Source organism: Triticum aestivum, chromosome 6D (assembly GCF_018294505.1).
Source record: "Triticum aestivum cultivar Chinese Spring chromosome 6D, IWGSC CS RefSeq v2.1, whole genome shotgun sequence".
NCBI classification, from domain to species: Eukaryota; Viridiplantae; Streptophyta; class Magnoliopsida; order Poales; family Poaceae; genus Triticum; species Triticum aestivum.
The window spans coordinates 129886339-129906941 of NC_057811.1; the positions used below are offsets into that span (position 1 = coordinate 129886339).

Genomic DNA, 20603 nt, shown 5'->3' on the forward strand with positions numbered 1-20603 from the left:
TTATTATTATATTTCTTTGTTCATGATAATCGTCTATTGTTCATGCTATAATTGTATTGTCCGGAAATCGTAATACATGTGTGAACACATAGACCACAACGTGTCCCTAGTAAGCCTCTAGTTGACTAGCTCGTTGATCAACAGATAGTCATGGTTTCCTGACTATGGACATTGGATGTCATTGATAACGGGATCACATCATTAGGAGAATGATGTGATGGACAAGACCCAATCCTAAGCATAGCATAAAAGATCGTGTAGTTTCGTTTGCTAGAGCTTTTTCAATGTCAAGTATCTTTTCCTTAGACCATGAGATCGTGCAACTCCCGGATACCGTAGGAGTGCTTTGGGTGTGCCAAACGTCACAACGTAACTGGGTGACTATAAAGGTGCACTACGGGTATCTCCGAAAGTGTCTGTTGGGTTGGCACGGATCGAGACTGGGATTTGTCACTCCGTGTGACGGAGAGGTATCTCTGGGCCCACTCGGTAATGCATCATCATAATGAGCTCAATGTGACTAAGGCGTTAGTCACGGGATCATGCATTGCGGTACGAGTAAAGAGACTTGCCGGTAACGAGATTGAACAAGGTATTGGGATACCGACGATCGAATCTCGGGCAAGTAACATACCGATTGACAAAGGGAATTGCATACGGGATTGATTGAATCCTCGACACCGTGGTTCATCCGATGAGATCATTGTGTAACATGTGGGAGCCAACATGGGTATCCAGATCCCACTGTTGGTTATTGACCGGAGAGGCGTCTCGGTCATGTCTGCATGTCTCCCGAACCCGCAGGGTCTACACACTTAAGGTCCGGTGACGCTAGGGTTGTAGAGATATATGTATGCGGAAACCCGAAAGTTGTTCGGAGTCCCGGATGAGATCCCGGACGTCACGAGAGGTTCCGGAATGGTCCGGAGGTGAAGAATTATATATAGGAAGTCAAGTTTCGGCCACCGGGAAAGTTTCGGGGGTTACCGGTATTGTACCGGGACCACCGGAAGGGTCCCGGGGGTCCACCGGGTGGGGCCACCTATCCCGGAGGGCCCCGTGGGCTGAAAGTGGAAGGGAACCAGCCCTTAGTGGGCTGGGGCGCCCCCCCTTGGGCCTCCCCCCATGCGCCTAGGGTTGGGAACCCTAGGGGGGAGTTCCCCCTTGCCTTGGGGGGCAAGGCAACCCCTTCCCCCCTTGTGGCCGCCGCCCCCCCTTGAGATCCCATCTCTTGGGGCCGGTGCCCCCCCAGGGGGCCTATATAAAGGGGGAGGGAGGGCAGCAACACACAGCCTTGGGCGGCTCCCTCCTCCCCTGCAACACCTCTCTCTCTCTCGCAGAAGCTTGCGAAGCCCTGCCGGAGACCCGCTACATCCACCACCATGCCGTCGTGTTGTTGGATCTCCATCAACCTCTCCTTCCCCCTTGCTGGATCAAGAAGGAGGAGACGTCGCTGCACCGTACGTGTGTTGAACGCGGAGGTGTCGTCCGTTCGGCACTCGGTCATCGGTGATTTGGATCACGGCGAGTACGACTCCGTCATCCACGTTCATTGCAACGCTTCCGCTCGTGATCTACAAGGGTATGTAGATGCACTCCTTTCCCCTCGTTGCTAGTAGACTCCATAGATGCATCTTGGTGAGCGTAGGAAAATTTTAAAATTATGCTACGATTACCAACACTACGCACACTACCAGGATCAAGAGAATTAAACCATATCTTAGCATCACCCTTTAGTGAGAACGGAAATATTTTAAGGATATAAAGATAGCGAGATTTCTCATCATTAGTGAACAGGGTGGCTATATCATTTAATTTAGTAAGATGTGCCACAACAGTTTCAGATTCATAGCCATGAAAAGGATCAGATTCAACCAAAGTAATTATATCAGGATCAACAGAGAATTCATAATCCTTATCAGTAACGCAGATAGGTGAAGTAGCAAAAGCAGGGTCAGGTTTCATTCTAGCATTACGAGATTGCTGCTTCCATTTAGCTAATAACCTCTTGAGCTCGTATCTATCTTTGCATGCTAAAATAGCTATAGCAGCTTCTTTTTCAAAAACATAACCCTTAGGAACAACAGGCGATTCATATTTATTAGGGGGAGAGTCTTCATCATCACTTTCATCAATGTTATCAGTTTCAATAATTTCATTCTCTCTAGCCCTAGCAAGTTGTTCATCAAGAAATTCACCAAGTGGCACAGTAGTATCAAGCATAGAAGTAGTTTCATCATAAGTATCATGCATAGAAGAAGTGGCATCATCAATAATATGCGACATATCAGAACGAATAGCAGAAGCAGGTTTAGGTGTCGCAAGCTTACTCAAAATAGAAGGTGAATCAAGTGTAGAGCTAGATGGCAGTTCCTTACCTCCCCTCGTAGTTGAGGGATAGATTTTTGTTTTCTCGTCTTTCAAGTTCCTCATAGTGACCAGCAGATATAAATCCCAAGTGACTCAAAGAATAGAGCTATGCTCCCCGGCAACGGCGCCAAAAAATAGTCTTGATAACCCACAAGTATAGGGGATCGCAACAGTTTTCGAGGTAGAGTATTCAACCCAAATTTATTGATTCGACACAAGGGGAGCCAAAGAATATTCTCAAGTATTAGCAGTTGAGTTGTCAATTCAACCACACCTGGATAACTTAATATCTGAAGCAAAATATTTAGTAGCAGAGTAATATGGAAGTAACGGTAACGGTAGCAAAAGTAATATTTTTGGGTTTTGTAGTGATTGTAACAGTAGCAACGGTAAAGTAAATAAGCAAAGAACAATATGTGAAAAACTCGTAGGCATTGGATCGGTGATGGAGAATTATGCCGGGTGCGGTTCATCATGTAACAGTCATAACATAGGGTGACACAGAACTAGCTCCAATTCATCAATGTAATGTAGGCATGTATTCCGAATATAGTCATACGTGCTTATGGAAAAGAACTTGCATGACATCTTTTGTCCTACCCTCCCGTGGCAGCGGGGTCCTAATGGAAACTAAGGGATATTAAGGCCTCCTTTTAATAGAGTACCGGACCAAAGCATTAACACATAGTGAATACATGAACTCCTCAAACTATGGTCATCACCGGGAGTGGTCCCGATTATTGTCACTTCGGGGTTGCCGGATCATAACACATAGTAGGTGACTATAGAGTTGCAAGATAGGATCAAGAACTCACATATATTCATGAAAACATAATAGGTTCAGATCTGAAATCATGGCACTCGGGCCCTAGTGACAAGCATTAAGCATAGCAAAGTCATAGCAACATCAATCTCATAACATAGTGGATACTAGGGATCAAACCCTAACAAAACTAACTCGATTACATGATAGATCTCATCCAACCCATCACCGTCCAGCAAGCCTATGATGGAATTACTCACGCACGTGGGTGAGCATCATGAAATTGGTGATGGAGGATGGTTGATGATGACGACGGCGATGAATACCCCTCTTCGGAGCCCCGAACGGACTCCCGATCAGCCCTCCCGAGAGGTTTTAGGGCTTGGCAGCGGCTCCGTATCGTAAAACACGATGAATCCTTCTCTCTGATTTTTTTTCTCCCCAAAAGTGAATATATCGAGTTGGAGTTGAGGTCGGTAGAGTGTTAGAGGGCCCACGAGGCAGGGGGCGCACCGAGGGGGGCAGGTGCGCCCCCCACCCTCGTGGACAGGGTGTGGGCCCCCTAACATGGATTTTTCTTCCAGTATTTTTAATATTTTCCAAAAAGATGTTCTGTGGAGTTTCAGGTCATTCCGAGAACTTTTGTTTCTGCACATAAATAACACCATGGAAAGTCTCCTAAAAACAGCGTCAGTCCGAGTTAGTTCCATTCAAATCATGCAAGTTAGAGTCCAAAACAAGGGCAAAAGTGTTTGGAAAAGTAGATACGACGGAGACGTATCAGGCCCCACTCCGGAACCTTCTAGAACCTTCCCGGTACAATACCGAAAAATCCCGAACATTTTCCGGTGGCCAAAATAGGACTTCCCATATATAAATCTTTACCTCCGGACCATTCCGGAACTCCTCGTGACGTCCGGAATCTCATCCTGGACTCCAAACAATATTCGATAACTGCACACTAATTCCCATAACAACTCTAGCGTCACCGAACCTTAAGTGTGTAGACCCTACGGGTTCGGGAATCATGCAGACATGACCGAGACAGCTCTCTGGCCAATAACCAACAGCGGGATCTGGATACCCATGTTGGCTCCCACATGTTCCACGATGATCTCATCGGATGAACCACGATGTCGGGGATTCAATCAATCATGTATACAATTCCTTTTGTCAATCGGTACGTTACTTGCCCGAGATTCGATCGTCGGTATCCCAATACCTCGTTCAATCTAGTTACCGGCAAGTCACTTTACTCGTTTCGTAATGCATGATCCCGCGACTAACTACTTAGTCACATTGAGCTCATTATGATGATACATTACCGAGTGGGCCCAGAGATACCTCTCCGTCATACGGAGTGACAAATCCCAGTCTCGATTCGTGCCAACCCAACAGACACTTTCGGAGATACCTGTAGTGCACCTTTATAGCCACCCAGTTACGTTGTGACATTTGGTACACCCAAAGCATTCCTACGGTATCTGGGAGTTGCACAATCTCATGGTCTAAGGAAATGATACTTGACATTAGAAAAGCTTCTAGCAAACGAACTACACGATCTTGTGCTATGCTTGGGATTGGGTCTTGTCCATCACATCATTCTCCTAATGATGTGATCCCGTTATCAAGGACATCTAATGTCCATGGTCAGGAAACCATAACCATCTATTGATCAATGAGCTAGTCAACTAGAGGCTCACTAGGGACATGTTGTGGTCTATGTATTCACACATGTATTACGGTTTCCAGTTAATACAATTATAGCATGAACGATAGACAATTATCATGAACAAGGAAATACAATAATAACCATTTTATTATTGCCTCTAGGGCATATTTTCAACAGTCTCCCACTTGCACTAGAGTCAATAATCTAGTTCACATCACTATGTGATTGTAATGAATCCAACACCGATGGGGTTTGATCATATCTCGCTTGTGAGAGAGGTTATTAGTCAACGGGTCTGAACCTTTCAGATCCGTGTGTGCTTTACAAATCTCTATGTCATCTTGTAGATGCAGCTACCATGCGCTACTTGGAGCTATTCCAAATAACTGCTCTACTATACGAATCCGGTTTACTACTCAGAGTCATCCGGATTAGTGTCAAAGTTTGCATCGACGTAACCCTTTACGATGAACTCTTTTACCACCTCCATAATCGAGAAAATTCCTTAGTCCACTAGTTACTAAGGATAAGTTTGAGCGCTGTCATGTGATCCATTCCTGGATCACTCTTGTACCCCTTGGTTGACTCATGGCAAGGCACACTTCAGGTGCGGTACACAGCATAGCATACTGTAGAGCCTACGTCTAAAGCATAGGGGACGACCTTCGTCCTTTCTCTCTCTTCTGCCGTGGTCAGATCTTGAGTCTTACTCAATGCTCACACCTTATAACACAACCAAGAACTCCTTCTTTGCTGATCTATTTGAACTCCTTCAAAATCTTGTCACGGTATGTATTCATTTGAAAGTACTATTAAGCGTTTTTGATCTATCCTTATAGATCTTGATGCTCAATGTTCAAGTAGCTTAATCCAGGTTTTCCATTGAAAAACACTTTTGAAATAACCCTATATGCTTTCCAGAAATTCTACATCATTTCTGATCAAGAATATGTCAACAACATATACTCATCAGAAATTCTATAGTGCTCCCACTCACTTCTTTGGAAATACAAGTTTCTCATAAACTTTGTATAAACCCAAAATCTTTGATCATTTCATCAAAGCGTATATTCCAACTCTGAGATGCTTACTCCAGTCCTTAGAAGGATTGCTGGAGCTTTGCATACTTGTTAGCATCTTTTAGGATTGACAAAAACCTTCTGGTTGTATCACATACAATCTTTCCTCAAGAAAATTGTCGAGGAAACAATGTTTTGACATCCTATCTGCAAGATTTCATAAATAATGCAGTAACTGCTAATACAATTCCAATAGACTCTTAGCATCGCTACGAGTGAGAAAGTCTCACCGTAGTCAACTCCTTGAACTTGTCGGAAAACATCTTAACGACAAGTCGAGCTTTCTTAATGGTGATACTTACCATCATTGTCCGTCTTCCTTTTAAAATCCATCTGTACCTAATAGCCTTACGACCATCAAGTAGTTCTTCCAAAGTCTATACTTTGTTTTCACACATGGATCCTCTCAGATTTTATGGCCTCGAGCCATTTGTCGGAATCCGGGCCCACCATCGCTTCTCCATAGCTCGTAGGTTCATTTTTGTCTAGCAACATGACCTCCAAGACAGGATTACATACCACTCTGAAATAGTACGCATCCTTGTCGACCTACGAGGTTTGATAGTGACTTGATCCGAAGTTTCATGATCACTATCATCAGCTTCCACTTCAATTGGTGTAGGCGCTACAGGAACAACTTCCTGTGCCCTGCTACACACTGGTTGAAGTGACGGTTCAATAACCTCATCAAGTCTCCACCATCCTCCCACCCAATTCTTTCGAGGGAAACTTTTCCTCGAGAAAGGACCCGTTTCTAGAAACAATCACTTTTGCTTCCGGATCCGAAATAGGAGGTATACCCAACTGTTTTGGGTGTCCTATGAAGATGCATTTATCCACTTTGGGTTCGAGCTTATCAGGCTAAACCTTTTTCACATAAGTATCGCAGCCCCAAACTTTTAAGAAATGACAGCTTAGGTTTCTCTAAACCATAGTTCATACGGTGTCATCTCAACGGAATTACATGGTGCCCTATTTAAAGTGAATGCGGTTGTCTCTAATGCCTAACCCATAAATGATAGTGGTAATTCGATAAGAGACATCATGGTATGCACCACATCCAATAGGGTGCAGCTATGATGTTCGGACACACCATCACACTATGGTGTTCCAGGCGGCATTAGTTGTGAAACAATTTCCACAATGTCTGAATTGTGTACCAAACACGTAACTCAGATATTCATCTCTATGATCATATCATAGACATTTTATGCTCTTCTCACGACGATCTTCAACTTCACTCTGAAATTACTTGAACCTTTCAATAATTCAGACTTGTGTTTCATCAAGTAAATATACTTAGAATCTACTCAAATCATCTGTGAAGTAAGAGCATAACGATATTCACTGCGTGCCTCAGCACTCATTGGATTGCACACATCAAATGTATTACTTCCAAGAAGTTGCTCTCTTGTTTCATCTCACTGAAAACGAGGCCTTTCAGTCATCTTGCCCATGTGGTATGATTTGCATGTCTCAAGTGATTCAAAATCAAGTGAGTCCAAACGATCCATCTGCATGGAGTTTCTTCATGCGTATAAATCAATAGACATGGTTCGCATGTCTCAAACTTTTCCAAAAAAATGAGTGAGTCCAAAGATCCATCAACATGGAGCTTATTCATGCGTTTTATACCAATATGACTCAAATGGCAGTGCCATAAGTATGTGGTACTATCATTACTATCTTATATCTTTTGGCATGAACATGTGTATCACTACGATCGAGGTTCAATAAACCATTCATTTTAGGTGCAAGACCATTGAAGGTATTATTCAAATAAACAGAGTAACCATTATTCTCCTTAAATGAATAACCGTATTGCGATAAACATAATCCAATCATGTCTATGCTCAACGCAAACACCAAATAACAATTATTTAGGTTTAACACCAATCTCGATGGTAGAGGGAGCATGCGATGCTTGATCACATCAACCTTGGAAACACTTCCAACACATATCGTCATCTCACCTTCAGCTTGTCTCCGTTTATTCCGTAGCTTTTTATTTCAAGTTACTAACACTTAGCAACCGAACCGGTATTTTAATACCCTAGTGCTACTACGAGTACTAGTAAAGTACACATTATAATGTATATCCAATATACTTCTGTCTGCCTTGCCAGCCTTCTCATCTACCAAGTATCTAGGGTAGTTCTGCTTCAGTGACCGTTCCCCTTATTTCAGAAGCACTTAGTCTCGGGTTTGGGTTCAACCTTGGGTTTCTTCACTAGAGCAGCAACTGATTTGCCGTTTCATGAAGTATCCCTTTCTTGCCCTTGCCCTTCTTGAAACTAGTGGTTTTACTAACCAACAACAATTGATGCTCCTATTTGATTTCTACTTTCGCGGTGTTGCGAGTAGCTCAAGGATCATCATATCTATCCCTGATATGTTATAGTTCATCACGAAGCTCTAGTAGCTTGGTGGCAGTGACTTTGGAGAACCATCACTATCTCATCTGGAAGATTAACTCCCACTTGATTCAAGCGATTGTAGTACTCATACAATCTGAGCACATGCTCAACGATTGAGCTTTTCTCCTTAGTTTGCAGGCTTAAGAAACTTGTCAGAGGTCTCATACCTCTTGACGTGGGCACTAGCCTGAAATCCCAATTTTAGTCCTTGGAACATCTCATATGTTCTGCGATGTTTCAAAAACATCTTTGGTGCCTCAATTCTAAACCATTTAGGATTACGAACTGAACTATCATGTAGTCATGAAAACGTGTATGTCAGATGTTCGCAACATCCACAACCGACACTCGAGGTTCAGCACACTGAGTGGTGCATTAAGGACATAATCTTTCTACGCAGCAATGAGGACAATCCTCAGTTTACGGACCCGGTCCGCATAATTGCTACTGTCAACTCTCAACTAAATTTTTTCTAGGAACATATCTAAAACAGTAGAACCAAAGCGTGAGCTACGACATAATTTGCAAAGACCTTTTGACTATGTTCATGATAATTAAGTTCATCTAATCAAATTATTTAATGAACTCCCACTCAGATAGACATCCCTCTAGTCATCTAAGTGATACATGATCCGAGTCAACTAGGCCGTGTCCGATCATCACGTGAGACGGACTAGTCATCATCGGTGAACATCTTCATGTTGATCGTATCCACTATACGACTCATGTTCGACCTTTCGGTCCCTTGTGTTCTGAGGCCATGCCTGTACATGCTAGGCTCGTCAAGTCAACCTAAGTGTTTTGCATGTGTAAATCTGGCTTACACCCGTTGTATGTGAACGTTAGAATCTATCACACCCGATCATCACGTGGTGCTTCGAAACAACGAACTTTCGCAACAGTGCACAGTTAGGGGGAACACTTTCTTGAAATTTTATGAGGGATCATCTTATTTTTGCTACCGTCGTTCTAAGCAAATAAGATGTAAAAATGACAAACATCACATGCAAATCATAGAGTGGCATGATATGGCCAATATCATCTCGCGCCTTTGATCTTCATCTTTGAGGCGTGACATGATCACCTTCGTCACCGGCATGACACCATGATCTCCATCATCGTGTCTTCATGAAGTCGTCTCGCCAACTATTACTTCTACTACTATGGCTAACGGTTAGCAATAAAGTAAAGTAATTACATGGCGTTTTCAATGACACGCACGTCATACAATAAATTAAGACAACTCCTATGGCTCCTGCCGGTTGTCATACTCATCGACATGCAAGTCGTGATTCCTATTACAAGAACATGATCAATCTCATACATCACATATATATAATTCATCATATCCTTTTGGTCATATCACATCACATAGCATACCCTGCAAAACAAGTTAAACGTCCTCTAATTGTTGTTGCATGTTTTACGTGGCTGCTATGGGTTTCTAGCAAGAACGTTTCTTACGTACGCAAAAGCCACAACGGTGATATGCCAATTGCTATTTACCCTTCATAAGGACCCTTTTCATCAAATCCGATCCGACTAAAGTGGGAGAGACTGGCAGCCGCTAGCCACCTTATGCAACAAGTGGATGTCAATCGGTGGAACCTGTCTCACGTAAGCGTACGTGTAAGGTCGGTCCGGTCCGCTTCATCCCACAATGCCGCCGAATCAAGATAAGACTAATAACGGTAAGAAAATTGAACAAATCATCGCCCACAACCATTTTGTGTTCTACTCGTGCATAGAATCTACGCATAGACCTAGCTCATGATGCCACTGTTGGGGATTGTTGCAGAAATTAAAAAAAATTCTACACATCACCAAGATCAATCTATGGAGAGAATAGAAACGAGAGAGAGGGGAGTGCATCTTCATACCCCTTGAAGATTGCGATGCGGAAGCGTTACAAGAACACGGATGAAGGAGTCGTACTCGCAACGATTCAGATCGTGGTTGATTTCGATCTAAGCGCCGAACAACGGCGCCTCCGCGTTCAACACACGTACAGCCCGGGGACGTCTCCTCCTTCTTGATCCAACAAGGGGAGAGGAGAAGTTGAGGGAGAGCTCCGGCAGCACGACGGCGTGGTGGTGGAGCTTGCGGTTCTCCGGCAGGGCTTCGCCAAGCACTACGGAGGAGGAGGAGGTGTTGGGGAGGGAGAGGGCTGCGCTAGGGGAAGGGGTGCGGCTCCCGTGTGCCTCCCCACTATATATAGGGGTGGAGGGGGCTGGTTTCTTGCCCTCCAAGTCCATTGGGGCGTTGGCAAAGGTGGGGGAAAGAAATCCCATCATTTCCCTTCCCCACCGATTGTTATCCCCCTTTTTTAGGGATCTTGATCTTATCCCTTCGGGATATGATCTTATTCCTTCTAAGGGGGGATCTTGGTGCACCTTGACCAGGGGTGTGGGGCCTTTCCCCCACTACCCACGTTCATGTGGGCCCCCCCATGCAGGTGGGCCCCACTCCGGAACCTTCTAGAACCTTCCCGGTACAATACCGAAAAATCCTGAACATTTTCCGGCGGCCAAAATAGGACTTCCCATATATAAATCTTTTCCTCCAGACCATTCCGGAACTCCTCGTGACGTCCGGGATCTCATCCGGGACTCCAAACAACATTCGATAACTGCACACTAATTCCCATAACAACTCTAGCGTCACCGAACCTTAAGTGTGTAGACCCTACGGGTTCGGGAATCATGCAGACATGAACGAGACAGCTCTCTGGCCATGTTCCACGATGATCTCATCGGATGAACCACGATGTCAGGGATTCAATCAATCCTGTATACAATTCCCTTTGTCAATCGGTACGTTACTTGCCCGAGATTCGATCGTCGGTATCCCAATACCTCGTTCAATCTCGTTACCGGCAAGTCACTTTACACGTTTCGTAATGCATGATCCCGTGACTAACTACTTAGTCACATTGAGCTCATTATGATGATGCATTACCGAGTGGGCCCAGAGATACCTCTCCGTCATACGGAGTGACAAATCCCAGTCTCGATTCGTGCCAACCCAACAGACACTTTCGGAGATACCTGTAGTGCACCTTTATAGCCACCCAGTTACGTTGTGACGTTTGGTACATCCAAAGCATTCCTACGGTATCCGGTAGTTGCACAATCTCATGGTCTAAGGAAATGATACTTGAAATTAGAAAAGCTTCTAGCAAACGAACTACACGATCTTGTGCTATGCTTGGGATTGGGTCTTGTCCATCACATCATTCTCCTAATGATGTGATCCCGTTATCAATGACATCTAATGTCCATGGTTAGGAAACCATAACCATCTATTGATCAATGAGCTAGTCAACTAGAGGCTCACTAGGGACATGTTGTGGTCTATGTATTCACACATGTATTACGGTTTCCAGTTAATACAATTATAGCATGAACAATAGACAATTATCATGAACAAGGAAATACAATAATAACCATTTTATTATTGCCTCTAAGGCATATTTCCAACATTTGTATTATATGAGTTATGTGATTTGGTGACCGAATGTTGTTCGGAGTCCCGGATGAGATCACGGACATGACGAGGAGTCTCGAAATGGTCAAGAGGTAAAGATTGATATATTGGATGATAGTATTCAGACACCGAAAGTGTTCCGGAATGTATCAGGTACATATTGGAGTACCGTGGGGGAGGGGGGTTACCGGAACCCCCCGGGGGAAGATATGGGTCATATGGGCCATAGGAGGGAGGCACACCAGCCCACAAAGGGGTGGCGCGCCCCCCATAGGGAAGGAGGCCGAATTGGACTAGGGAAGGGAGCGGTGCCCCCCTTTCCTTCTCCCCCTCTCTTTATTTCCCCCTCAAGTAAAAGGAAAGGGGGCGCCTAGGGCCGGCCTCCTCCCCCTCCCTCCTTTATATACGTGGGGGCGCCTACAACACACATCAATTGTTCCAAGCCGTGTGCGGCTCCCCCTCCATAGTTTACGCCTCCGGTCATATTCAGGTAGTGCTTAGGCGAAGCCTTGCACGGATCACTTCACCATCACCGTCACCACGTTGTCGTGCTGACGGAACTCTCCCTCGATACTTTGCTGGATCAAGAGTTCGAGGGACGTCATCGAGCTGAACGTGTGCAGAACTCGGAGGTGCCATACGTTCGGTGCTTGATCGGTCGGAACGAGAAGAAGTTCGACTACATCAACCGCGTTAACAAACGCTTCCGCTTTCGGTCTACGAGGGTCCGTGGACGCACTCTCCCCTTCTCGTTGCTATGCATCTCCTGGATAGATCTTGCGTGAGCGTAGGAAATTTTTTGAAATTGCATGCTACGTTCCCCAACAAGCTTAAGGAGTGCAATCGGGGTGGGAGTGAACTGATGAAGCCTGGCTAGTAGTAGAATGTTGAACCAGGTCTCGCGTGAAAAAGAGCACCCTAGGAGGAGATGATCTGTGCACTCCTCTTCCTGGCAACAAAGCACGTAGAGTGGTGAATGCTGAAGATTTCGCCTAGCAAATCTATATGTTGTCCATACATGATTATGAAGTGCCAACGAAACGAAAATATTGATCTCCAAAGGTGCCTAGCAAGCCCAGATCTCGGCGGCGCCTAGTGTAAACTCTCTTTGAAGGAAAAATGAGTTCCAACCAGTCGCTACCAAAAACGAGTCTGCCTCCTCCATAACCTCAAAATTGAGCAAGACATTCCAAAGATATATAAGTTCACAGATCACATGAATCGATGGGGTTCCACACAGATCGGATCCCACAATGCATATGGTTGGGAGTCAGGAATATCCTTTGATACCCCCAGGGCACAAAATATATTATCATATCCTTTCAATCTCAGATGACTATGAACTCAAATATGACCACATACATTCATCAGACCCCACAAGTTCAGAACCGAGGAAAAAAATTGTGTTCCTACTGTTGGAGATATGCCCTAGAGGCAATTATGTGATGATTATATTTCCCTATGTATTCATGAGTCATTTCTATTGTCATTGGACATCGTCAATGATATGTATCAATAAGTTTGTGACTTTTTTGTGAAACTATATATTGTACGATGATTGTTCTAATGGTCCCTGGTTAATAAGGTTATGTGGTACACATACCCTTTGACTAGTATATTTTCCAGTTGATGACTATATTTCACAAGTCATGGGCATAGAGATGCTAAGCTGATAGTATGGACTCGGGGATGAAGATCGCCGTGTCGAACATGCCCACTTTGGACGCAGCAAGATATTGTCATCTGTTAGTCTCAAGTATGATGTATATGCCATGTCCTAGACCTGAGGTCCTCGCATGTTCTCGGGGTGAGGACCGACTCACTTAGGGTCTATAAAACTCTACTCCGTAACTGGGTAGTTATAAAGGTAGCTTTCGGGTGAGTCGTGAGACATGCCGAGAGACATGGTTGACCAAGAAGGGATTTTCCCTCCGTAAGGAGAGATATTCTCTGGGCCCTCTCGGGTAATCATATTTGGAAAGCATGACCATGCGACTTGGGTTAAGTGTTAACCCGGTTAGAAAATATGTATCACGGTTTTGAGAAGAGAGGTCGAGTTACCACAAAGGTGACAAGTATTCGCCTTGAGCTTGACAACATATATCGTGAGGCAAAAGGAATGTTGCATATGACACATTGTCGAGGTTCGTCAAATGAATTTACTCACACATGGGCGTTGGCACGTTCTGCTAGGAGCCGCTACCAACTATCGACTTAGGTCGTGTCCATGTGTATGTGAACCTATAGGGTCGCACACTCAAGGGTTGTAGGCCATTTGGATTGGATCCGAATGGAGAATGGGTGTAGAATCCTAGTGGGCCTCAAGTGTTGATCCCACCTCGGAGATCTATATAAAGGGGAGTGGGTGCACCTCCAACGATTGATCTTTTTCCTCCCCACACAGCCACCGCCGCCACTCCCCATGCTCCCGTGCCACGCGACCGGACCTAGCAGTCCGCCGCCCGACGCTGCTCCCTGTACGTGTGGATACCTTGGAGGCATTGCATCTATAGTGCTAGGATGAACCGTTCAAGGGAACCGCAAGGAGCCATTAGGAGGATCCACGAGGATCATTCGCAAGAGATCGGCTACACGAGGAGGAGACGACTCGGCTCATTGGCTACAGGCATCACCGACTCTACTTCCACAGCAGTGACTACGCGTCTAGTGGTAACCCGATCCCGTGATCTATCCCAGCAGCATGATCTTGGTTACGCAGTAGAAAAAAATTATTTGACGGTAGAGTAGCATACCACGTGCTCCAACACCTACTCGGTGTGACATCCGTCTCATGGAAGTCCACAAAAACGTAACCTAGTTGTTTACGTTCACCAATCATTATGAAACATGAGGCGTCATGTGAATACATGCGGCTTTGAAAAATGATAAAGCACATATCAAAGTCGTGTAGTATTGTTTTCGATGAATCACCAACCATTATATACAAATATATTGTTGCTTGTGTTGCTCAAATGCAAATGTCTTGCATAATCAACAATATCATTGTAGTGCTCCAAAATTGTTTTGTCCCCATAAATATGGAATAAACATCTCGCAAGTTAAGTCAGTAATAAACTCGTCGATATATTCTCAAAGTCTTTGCCAACTTCAAAGATTTATATAGTATGTTAATGGAATTTGTACGCGAGGACTTCGAGGTTTGCAAGGATCAGGGAGTCACTCTGTTATTAACATGTCCTTGCATCATATTGCACATTTTTCCCCTCTAAGTTTACTATGTGGTTTTGCATCAAGATTTTTTTAATGAAAACAATGTCTTCACAGGATCATATGGTGTACCCAAGACTTTTTAGAAGGAAGTATACAAAGCAAAAAGCAACTAACGTATGGGTTTTTCCTTTTAAGGTTTTCTCACACGCGTTATCTTATCACAGGGCAATAATCATTATATGTTGTATCATTTTCTTCTTATTTTTTCCACCGAGTTTGAAGGAGTATTTAGCAGCATATCAAATATCACTCCTCAAATTTTCCACGCAGCAACAGACACGTCTTTTGCTCCCATCTCAGAAGTGAACCCCATAGATTCCAAAACTGAGGAACGAGAGACGTTGGACGACTAGTTTGCGTCTTCTTTCCTTTTATTGTGTGTCCTATGTTCAGCTCACCGTTTTGATCTAGATAACTTGCGGTTCCTAGTATGGCCTCTTTGCTATATTACATCGTTATAGTTCCTTTCTCACAGGTTTTGTGATGTCGGGTATGATGTGTGAGATGGTACAGTTTTGTTTTGGTTTCTACTAAAGGAAATCGGGATCCACCATTTCTTTAAAAAAATCGAAGGTAAAGAATCTATTAGTGCGTTGGAGTACTAAATTACTAGGAAAATCCTCATGCTTCAAGTTTGTAATAAATACATCACACCATTGATTTGTAAACTATCACATTGGATCTCTTCTAGAAGCACAATCTATTTCCAAAATAAATGAAGCTAATGCACTACAAATCTACTGAGAACTACTTTAAGTAAGTGGCACCGTATGCTAGATTCTTATGACAATAGATCTACACAAATTTGCAACTCTTCCCTAGCTATGAAAAGAACCACCTTAAGCAACTATAGCCCATGTACTTTATTTTGTTGGACGCATGGCACTGCTCCTTTTGCCTCTGCCAGAAAACATGGAGAGCAATGTAATTACCCTTTTGCATCTGTTAAACAACTATCAGTTAAATTTCAAATATTAGGACTATGAAAATTGATAATATGGAAGGTCAATGTAATTACCCTTTTCTTTAAGCCTCACAACCTCATCTTGGGTAACCTGGAGCCTACATAAGGCAAATAATATAACAAGATTAGGAAAGATCCTCAAAGAATAAGGTCTATTTCCTTATAAACGAGAATAATATGTAAAAGTAATGAACAAAGTTTTCTTCACACGAAGAACTTACATCCTCTCTAAACATGCAATACGTTCGAGTAGTTCCTTCTCCCTGTGTGTAGATGCTTCCTATTACCTCATAAAAAATGTTTATGAGTAACTACATAAATTAATTATAAGTATTTCTGATGTTAATATGGCATATGTAGGACATGTAGATGACCGTTGTGCAAGTAATGCCATAAAGATGTACAAATATGTTTCGGTCCCAAAATATAGGCAAGATTATCAAGGCGGTGCACAGGATTGTGATTCTAAAAAATTAAAGGTGTTAGATTTGTTCTAAGTAAATTTATTTATTCTAATGATGATTAATAACAACATCCAAATCTTCATATCATATTGTGAGGTAAAGGTAATTAAGTGATTGCATAGATTTTTTTTTGTGAAAACACAGAATATTGTAAAGTAACCAAATAAGAAATGATAGTGCCAATATAAGGTTATATATTATGTAATTTATATAACTTAAACCCATCTAATTATGTAGAGGACATATATCATAAAAATCATACCGTTTCTTCCGTTGTTACTTTAAAACGACCCTTTTGAATGGCCGTTTTTTCTATATGTTCATCCATACACGTAACATTGGAAACTGCATAAAATAATCACTTATCATTGTATATGCCAATTGGACAAAATTAAAATACATAAATCAAGTATAACACAAGTAACAATGAATAATAATTATTGAGTTGTTAACTTAAAAATATTCTTCGTGCATCCTAGCTATAGACATTTTACTTTGGAGAAGAACATGCCTGCTCTGGAAAGTTGCTTGGTAGGTACTTTCGAATGTCGTTCAAATGACTCATGGCGCGCAAGGCCATTAGGGGGTCCATTCTCAAGTTGTTTCCCACTGGCAGAAAAACCTTATGTCAGAAAACAAACATATGTGTGATATTAAGATTTAGTTGTGTTAACAATGAAGCAATGTATGCACCCAAAAAGGTAGCATTCAGATGCTCGACTTCATGAAACAGACCATATTAATGTTTAACTGTATGCTAGATTTCCTTGAAGAGTCATTTGTAGATCAGATGCAACATAGATAAGAATAAAATATTAGACACAATCATGTAGTAGTAAAATTAGATTAGTACATGAGTGTTAGAAGATGTTGAGCTAGCTCTCGCGGTGCAAATCTATCGAAACCTAATATATATATGCAATACAATATACTTCCTTAATAGCATTGTCTGGTAAAAAGGATTAAATACTAACATTTATGCCAAGTAAGAAGTAGAACAATGCAATTTTGATGTAAACATAATAATCAAAGAAGTGACATGTTTAACTCCCGTAGAAAAATATTGCCACCATACATAAAAAGGCACGTTTTGCCAACAACTTGTTCAATTATATGTGCATTATACAAGTGATAACGGTATAGTTTCACATTTCGCAATAAAAAAATACTTGTTTATGGTTGTGAATTTGTCCTTGTTTCTCAACGAAGTGACTATCATTCTATCAAGAAAGTATATTAAACATCCCAACCTTTGAGGTATCAGTATTGGAGTTGTTGAGCTTGGTGTTTCTACTATTTCAGTACCTACAATCTGAAAGTACAACATGCCATGTTAGTTCAAGTATATATTATAACACAACCATTTACCTATATGCTAATTTGAACTAAGACCACAACACTTATTCTGGATTGGAGGGAGTCACAACACCATAATTACCTTCTTATCATCACTAGCATGATTTTGTGGACGCACATCTTGAAGCGGAACAATTTCATCCACGGTATCAAGTTCAAATAGGAAACGCAGGTACTCCTCTTCGTCACTATCATTCTCTTCCGAGTACTAGAAATGTAACAAACAATATTTTGTGAAATTATTTATGCAAATATTTTTACAAAATGTTATTGCACAAGTAAAATCATACCAACTTAGCCTGTGCTTTTAAGTCCTCGATATCAAAGTGCCACTGACTAATACCTCTCCAATATTCGTCCTGTTGCATATTTGAGAATTGAAATAACTCAAATAATTATTGGATGGTACATTTAAAGCGCAGTATCATAGCTCGAAGATAGACCAAGAGATTAAGGAAATGTAACTAATTTAAACCAATAGTTTAATTAAATACATAAATTCTTTTAGGTTCAAGTGTAAACTAAATTCCCAAAGTAAAATAGTATATAATTTCTTCGAGTGCCTAGTGAAGAGCACTACAAAATGTGGTTATCTTACGAATCTTAGGGCATCTCCAACGTCGTACCTCAAATCACCCGCAAACATTCAAACCGCAGTGTTCGGACCATTTTTGTCGTCCAACATAGTGCCGCATAAAGTCAGCGGACGCGTCCGCGTGGCCGAATTTCACTAAACTAGAAGAAACCTGGGGGAGGTTTGTGCGACGTCCGCCTGGACAATCAAAAGACATCACGTCCCCTCTCTCTCCATCCGTGCAGGATGGCGGAAGACCGCTACTATTTGGCAGAAGGAGACCAACTTTGATGGAAGGCCAAAGTTATTTGGCGGGAGGCTATTGCTAGTGGTTCTTATTTGACGGAAGGCCATTGTATAATCATGACTATTTGGCTGAAGGCCATTGTTATTTGGCGGAAGACATTGCTACTATTTTAAAAAAAAATTAATAGAAGCGGACATTTAAGGTATGGATTTGGAGGGCGAGCTCCCGTATTCGGGTCCACGGACGTTTAGTGTGTCCGATTTACAGCACGGTAATGGAGATGCTCTTAGCTATGGAAAAAAGTCAAAAGAAATACTAACATGTGATGTCTTCTCTTTGATTTTATCGTGTGGTTTCTTCTCTGCTTGCAACTTTGCTTCATTCTCCTGCTCAAAAATAATTGACACAAAATTACACCACATATATGCGCGCACATAAAAATGATAAATAGAGAAGGCAAATGAATGTCGTCTCATACCTTTATAGTTTGCACCCTAGCAACCAAAGATGGCACTTTATTTAGCATGCATCTTACGTGATTGTCCTCAGACTTCACTTTTTTGAAGAACGGAAGTTGCAGTAACATTTGCGCAGTTGGCCTCTTGGATGGATCTTTTATCAAACATGCACCAATCATTCGCTTAAATGACTACATAAAAAGATAGGAACGAGTAAGCATAGGCACATGTGTGTATCTAAGATTCTAAGAGATCATATCAAGATTACATTTGAAAACTTCTTGTCCTTTGTGTTATGAAGAGATGGAGGAGCATGTTGTAACGTCATCAGAAAGACCTACACGTCATTTCAGAGACCTCAGTAACTTCTCACAGACAGTATGATGATGTAAAATATATCAAGGTAAACTAATACCTTTGCTGGAGGTTGGCTAGAGAAAGGAGCGTGGCCATTAGCTAGTTCTAGTGCAGTTATTCCGAAAGACCAAATGTCTGCCCTGCGAATAATTGTTTGTATGTCCGGTTAAGCAATCGGTATAAAAAAACATAGTCAACTAACCTGTGGTAAAAAGCCAGACAAATAAAAATTTACTTGAAGTCGTATTCCTTTTGCTCCATCACTTCAGGTGCCATCCTTAAGAAGAAACAGAGCACTGAATCAGTAGAATGTCAGTACACTGTTCATGAGCTGCGGAATCATCAACCCATTGGCAAAAATATTAATTGGACAGTCCTAAAAACAACAACTTTTAAGACACTACCAGCAAGGTGTGCCGACAAGCGTGTGCCTTTTGCCGTTCCTGTTGATCATCGAGTCGTAGACGCTGGCGCTAATTCCGAAATCCGCAAGCTTGACTCCTTTGTGCTGATCAAGCAATATGTTTCCAGCCTGTGTTCACGCCCGAAACACGAAAGCGATTTAGAGATATACGAAGTGACGTAATCTTCAAATTCAGTACCGGGAGAGAGCTCAATTACCTTGACATCCCGGTGTATGTGGCCTTTGCCGTGCAGGTACTCGAGGCCCCTCAGCGTCTCGCGGAGCACGAAGGCTATGAACCTCTCCTCCTCGAACCCTTTGGGGAAGGAGGATTTCATGAGGTGGAAGCAGGAGCCCCCGGCCATGTAGGGCATGACGATCCACAGGTTCTCGTCTTGGGTGAAGGAGCAATAGGCGCTGAGGAGGTTGGGGTGATCCGTCAGGATCATGGTCTTGACCTCTTCGGAGGCGTTATTCTGCATGAGAGACGCCGATTAGTGCTTTTTTTTTTCTTACACATTTGTGCGCACGGGAATTGATTGATATATTGAGTGGAGGAGGCAGGCACGTACGACGTCAGCTTCGGAGCGGAGGGAGAGGTTCATAATCTTGACGGCGACGACCTCGCCCCCGAGCGGGAGGCACCGGGCGCGGCGCACGACGGCCGTGGCGCCGTCGCCAATTGGCTCCATCAGCTCGTAATCCTCCGCCCGGATGGGGAACTCCCCCTTCCTCGCCCTCGGCGACGCCCCTCCTTCCCCG

The 20603-nt window shown here is 42.9% G+C and overlaps 1 protein-coding gene across 2 annotated transcripts; it reads right to left on the reverse strand.

Moving 5' to 3' along the window:
* Positions 1–15699: 15699 nt before the first annotated feature.
* On the reverse strand, positions 15700–20595 carry LOC123141334 (serine/threonine-protein kinase BLUS1; the record flags this gene model as incomplete). Of its 2 annotated transcripts, none has more annotated exon segments than XM_044560509.1 (16): positions 15700–15918; positions 16037–16080; positions 16204–16262; positions 16709–16791; positions 16958–17055; positions 17697–17758; positions 17885–18010; positions 18093–18161; positions 18944–19009; positions 19102–19272; positions 19350–19418; positions 19497–19578; positions 19674–19715; positions 19843–19970; positions 20060–20317; positions 20414–20595. In XM_044560509.1, coding segments are annotated over 16 exon segments (1592 nt in total), but the record flags the coding sequence as incomplete, so codon positions are not given.
* Between the last annotated feature and the right edge of the window lie 8 nt (positions 20596–20603).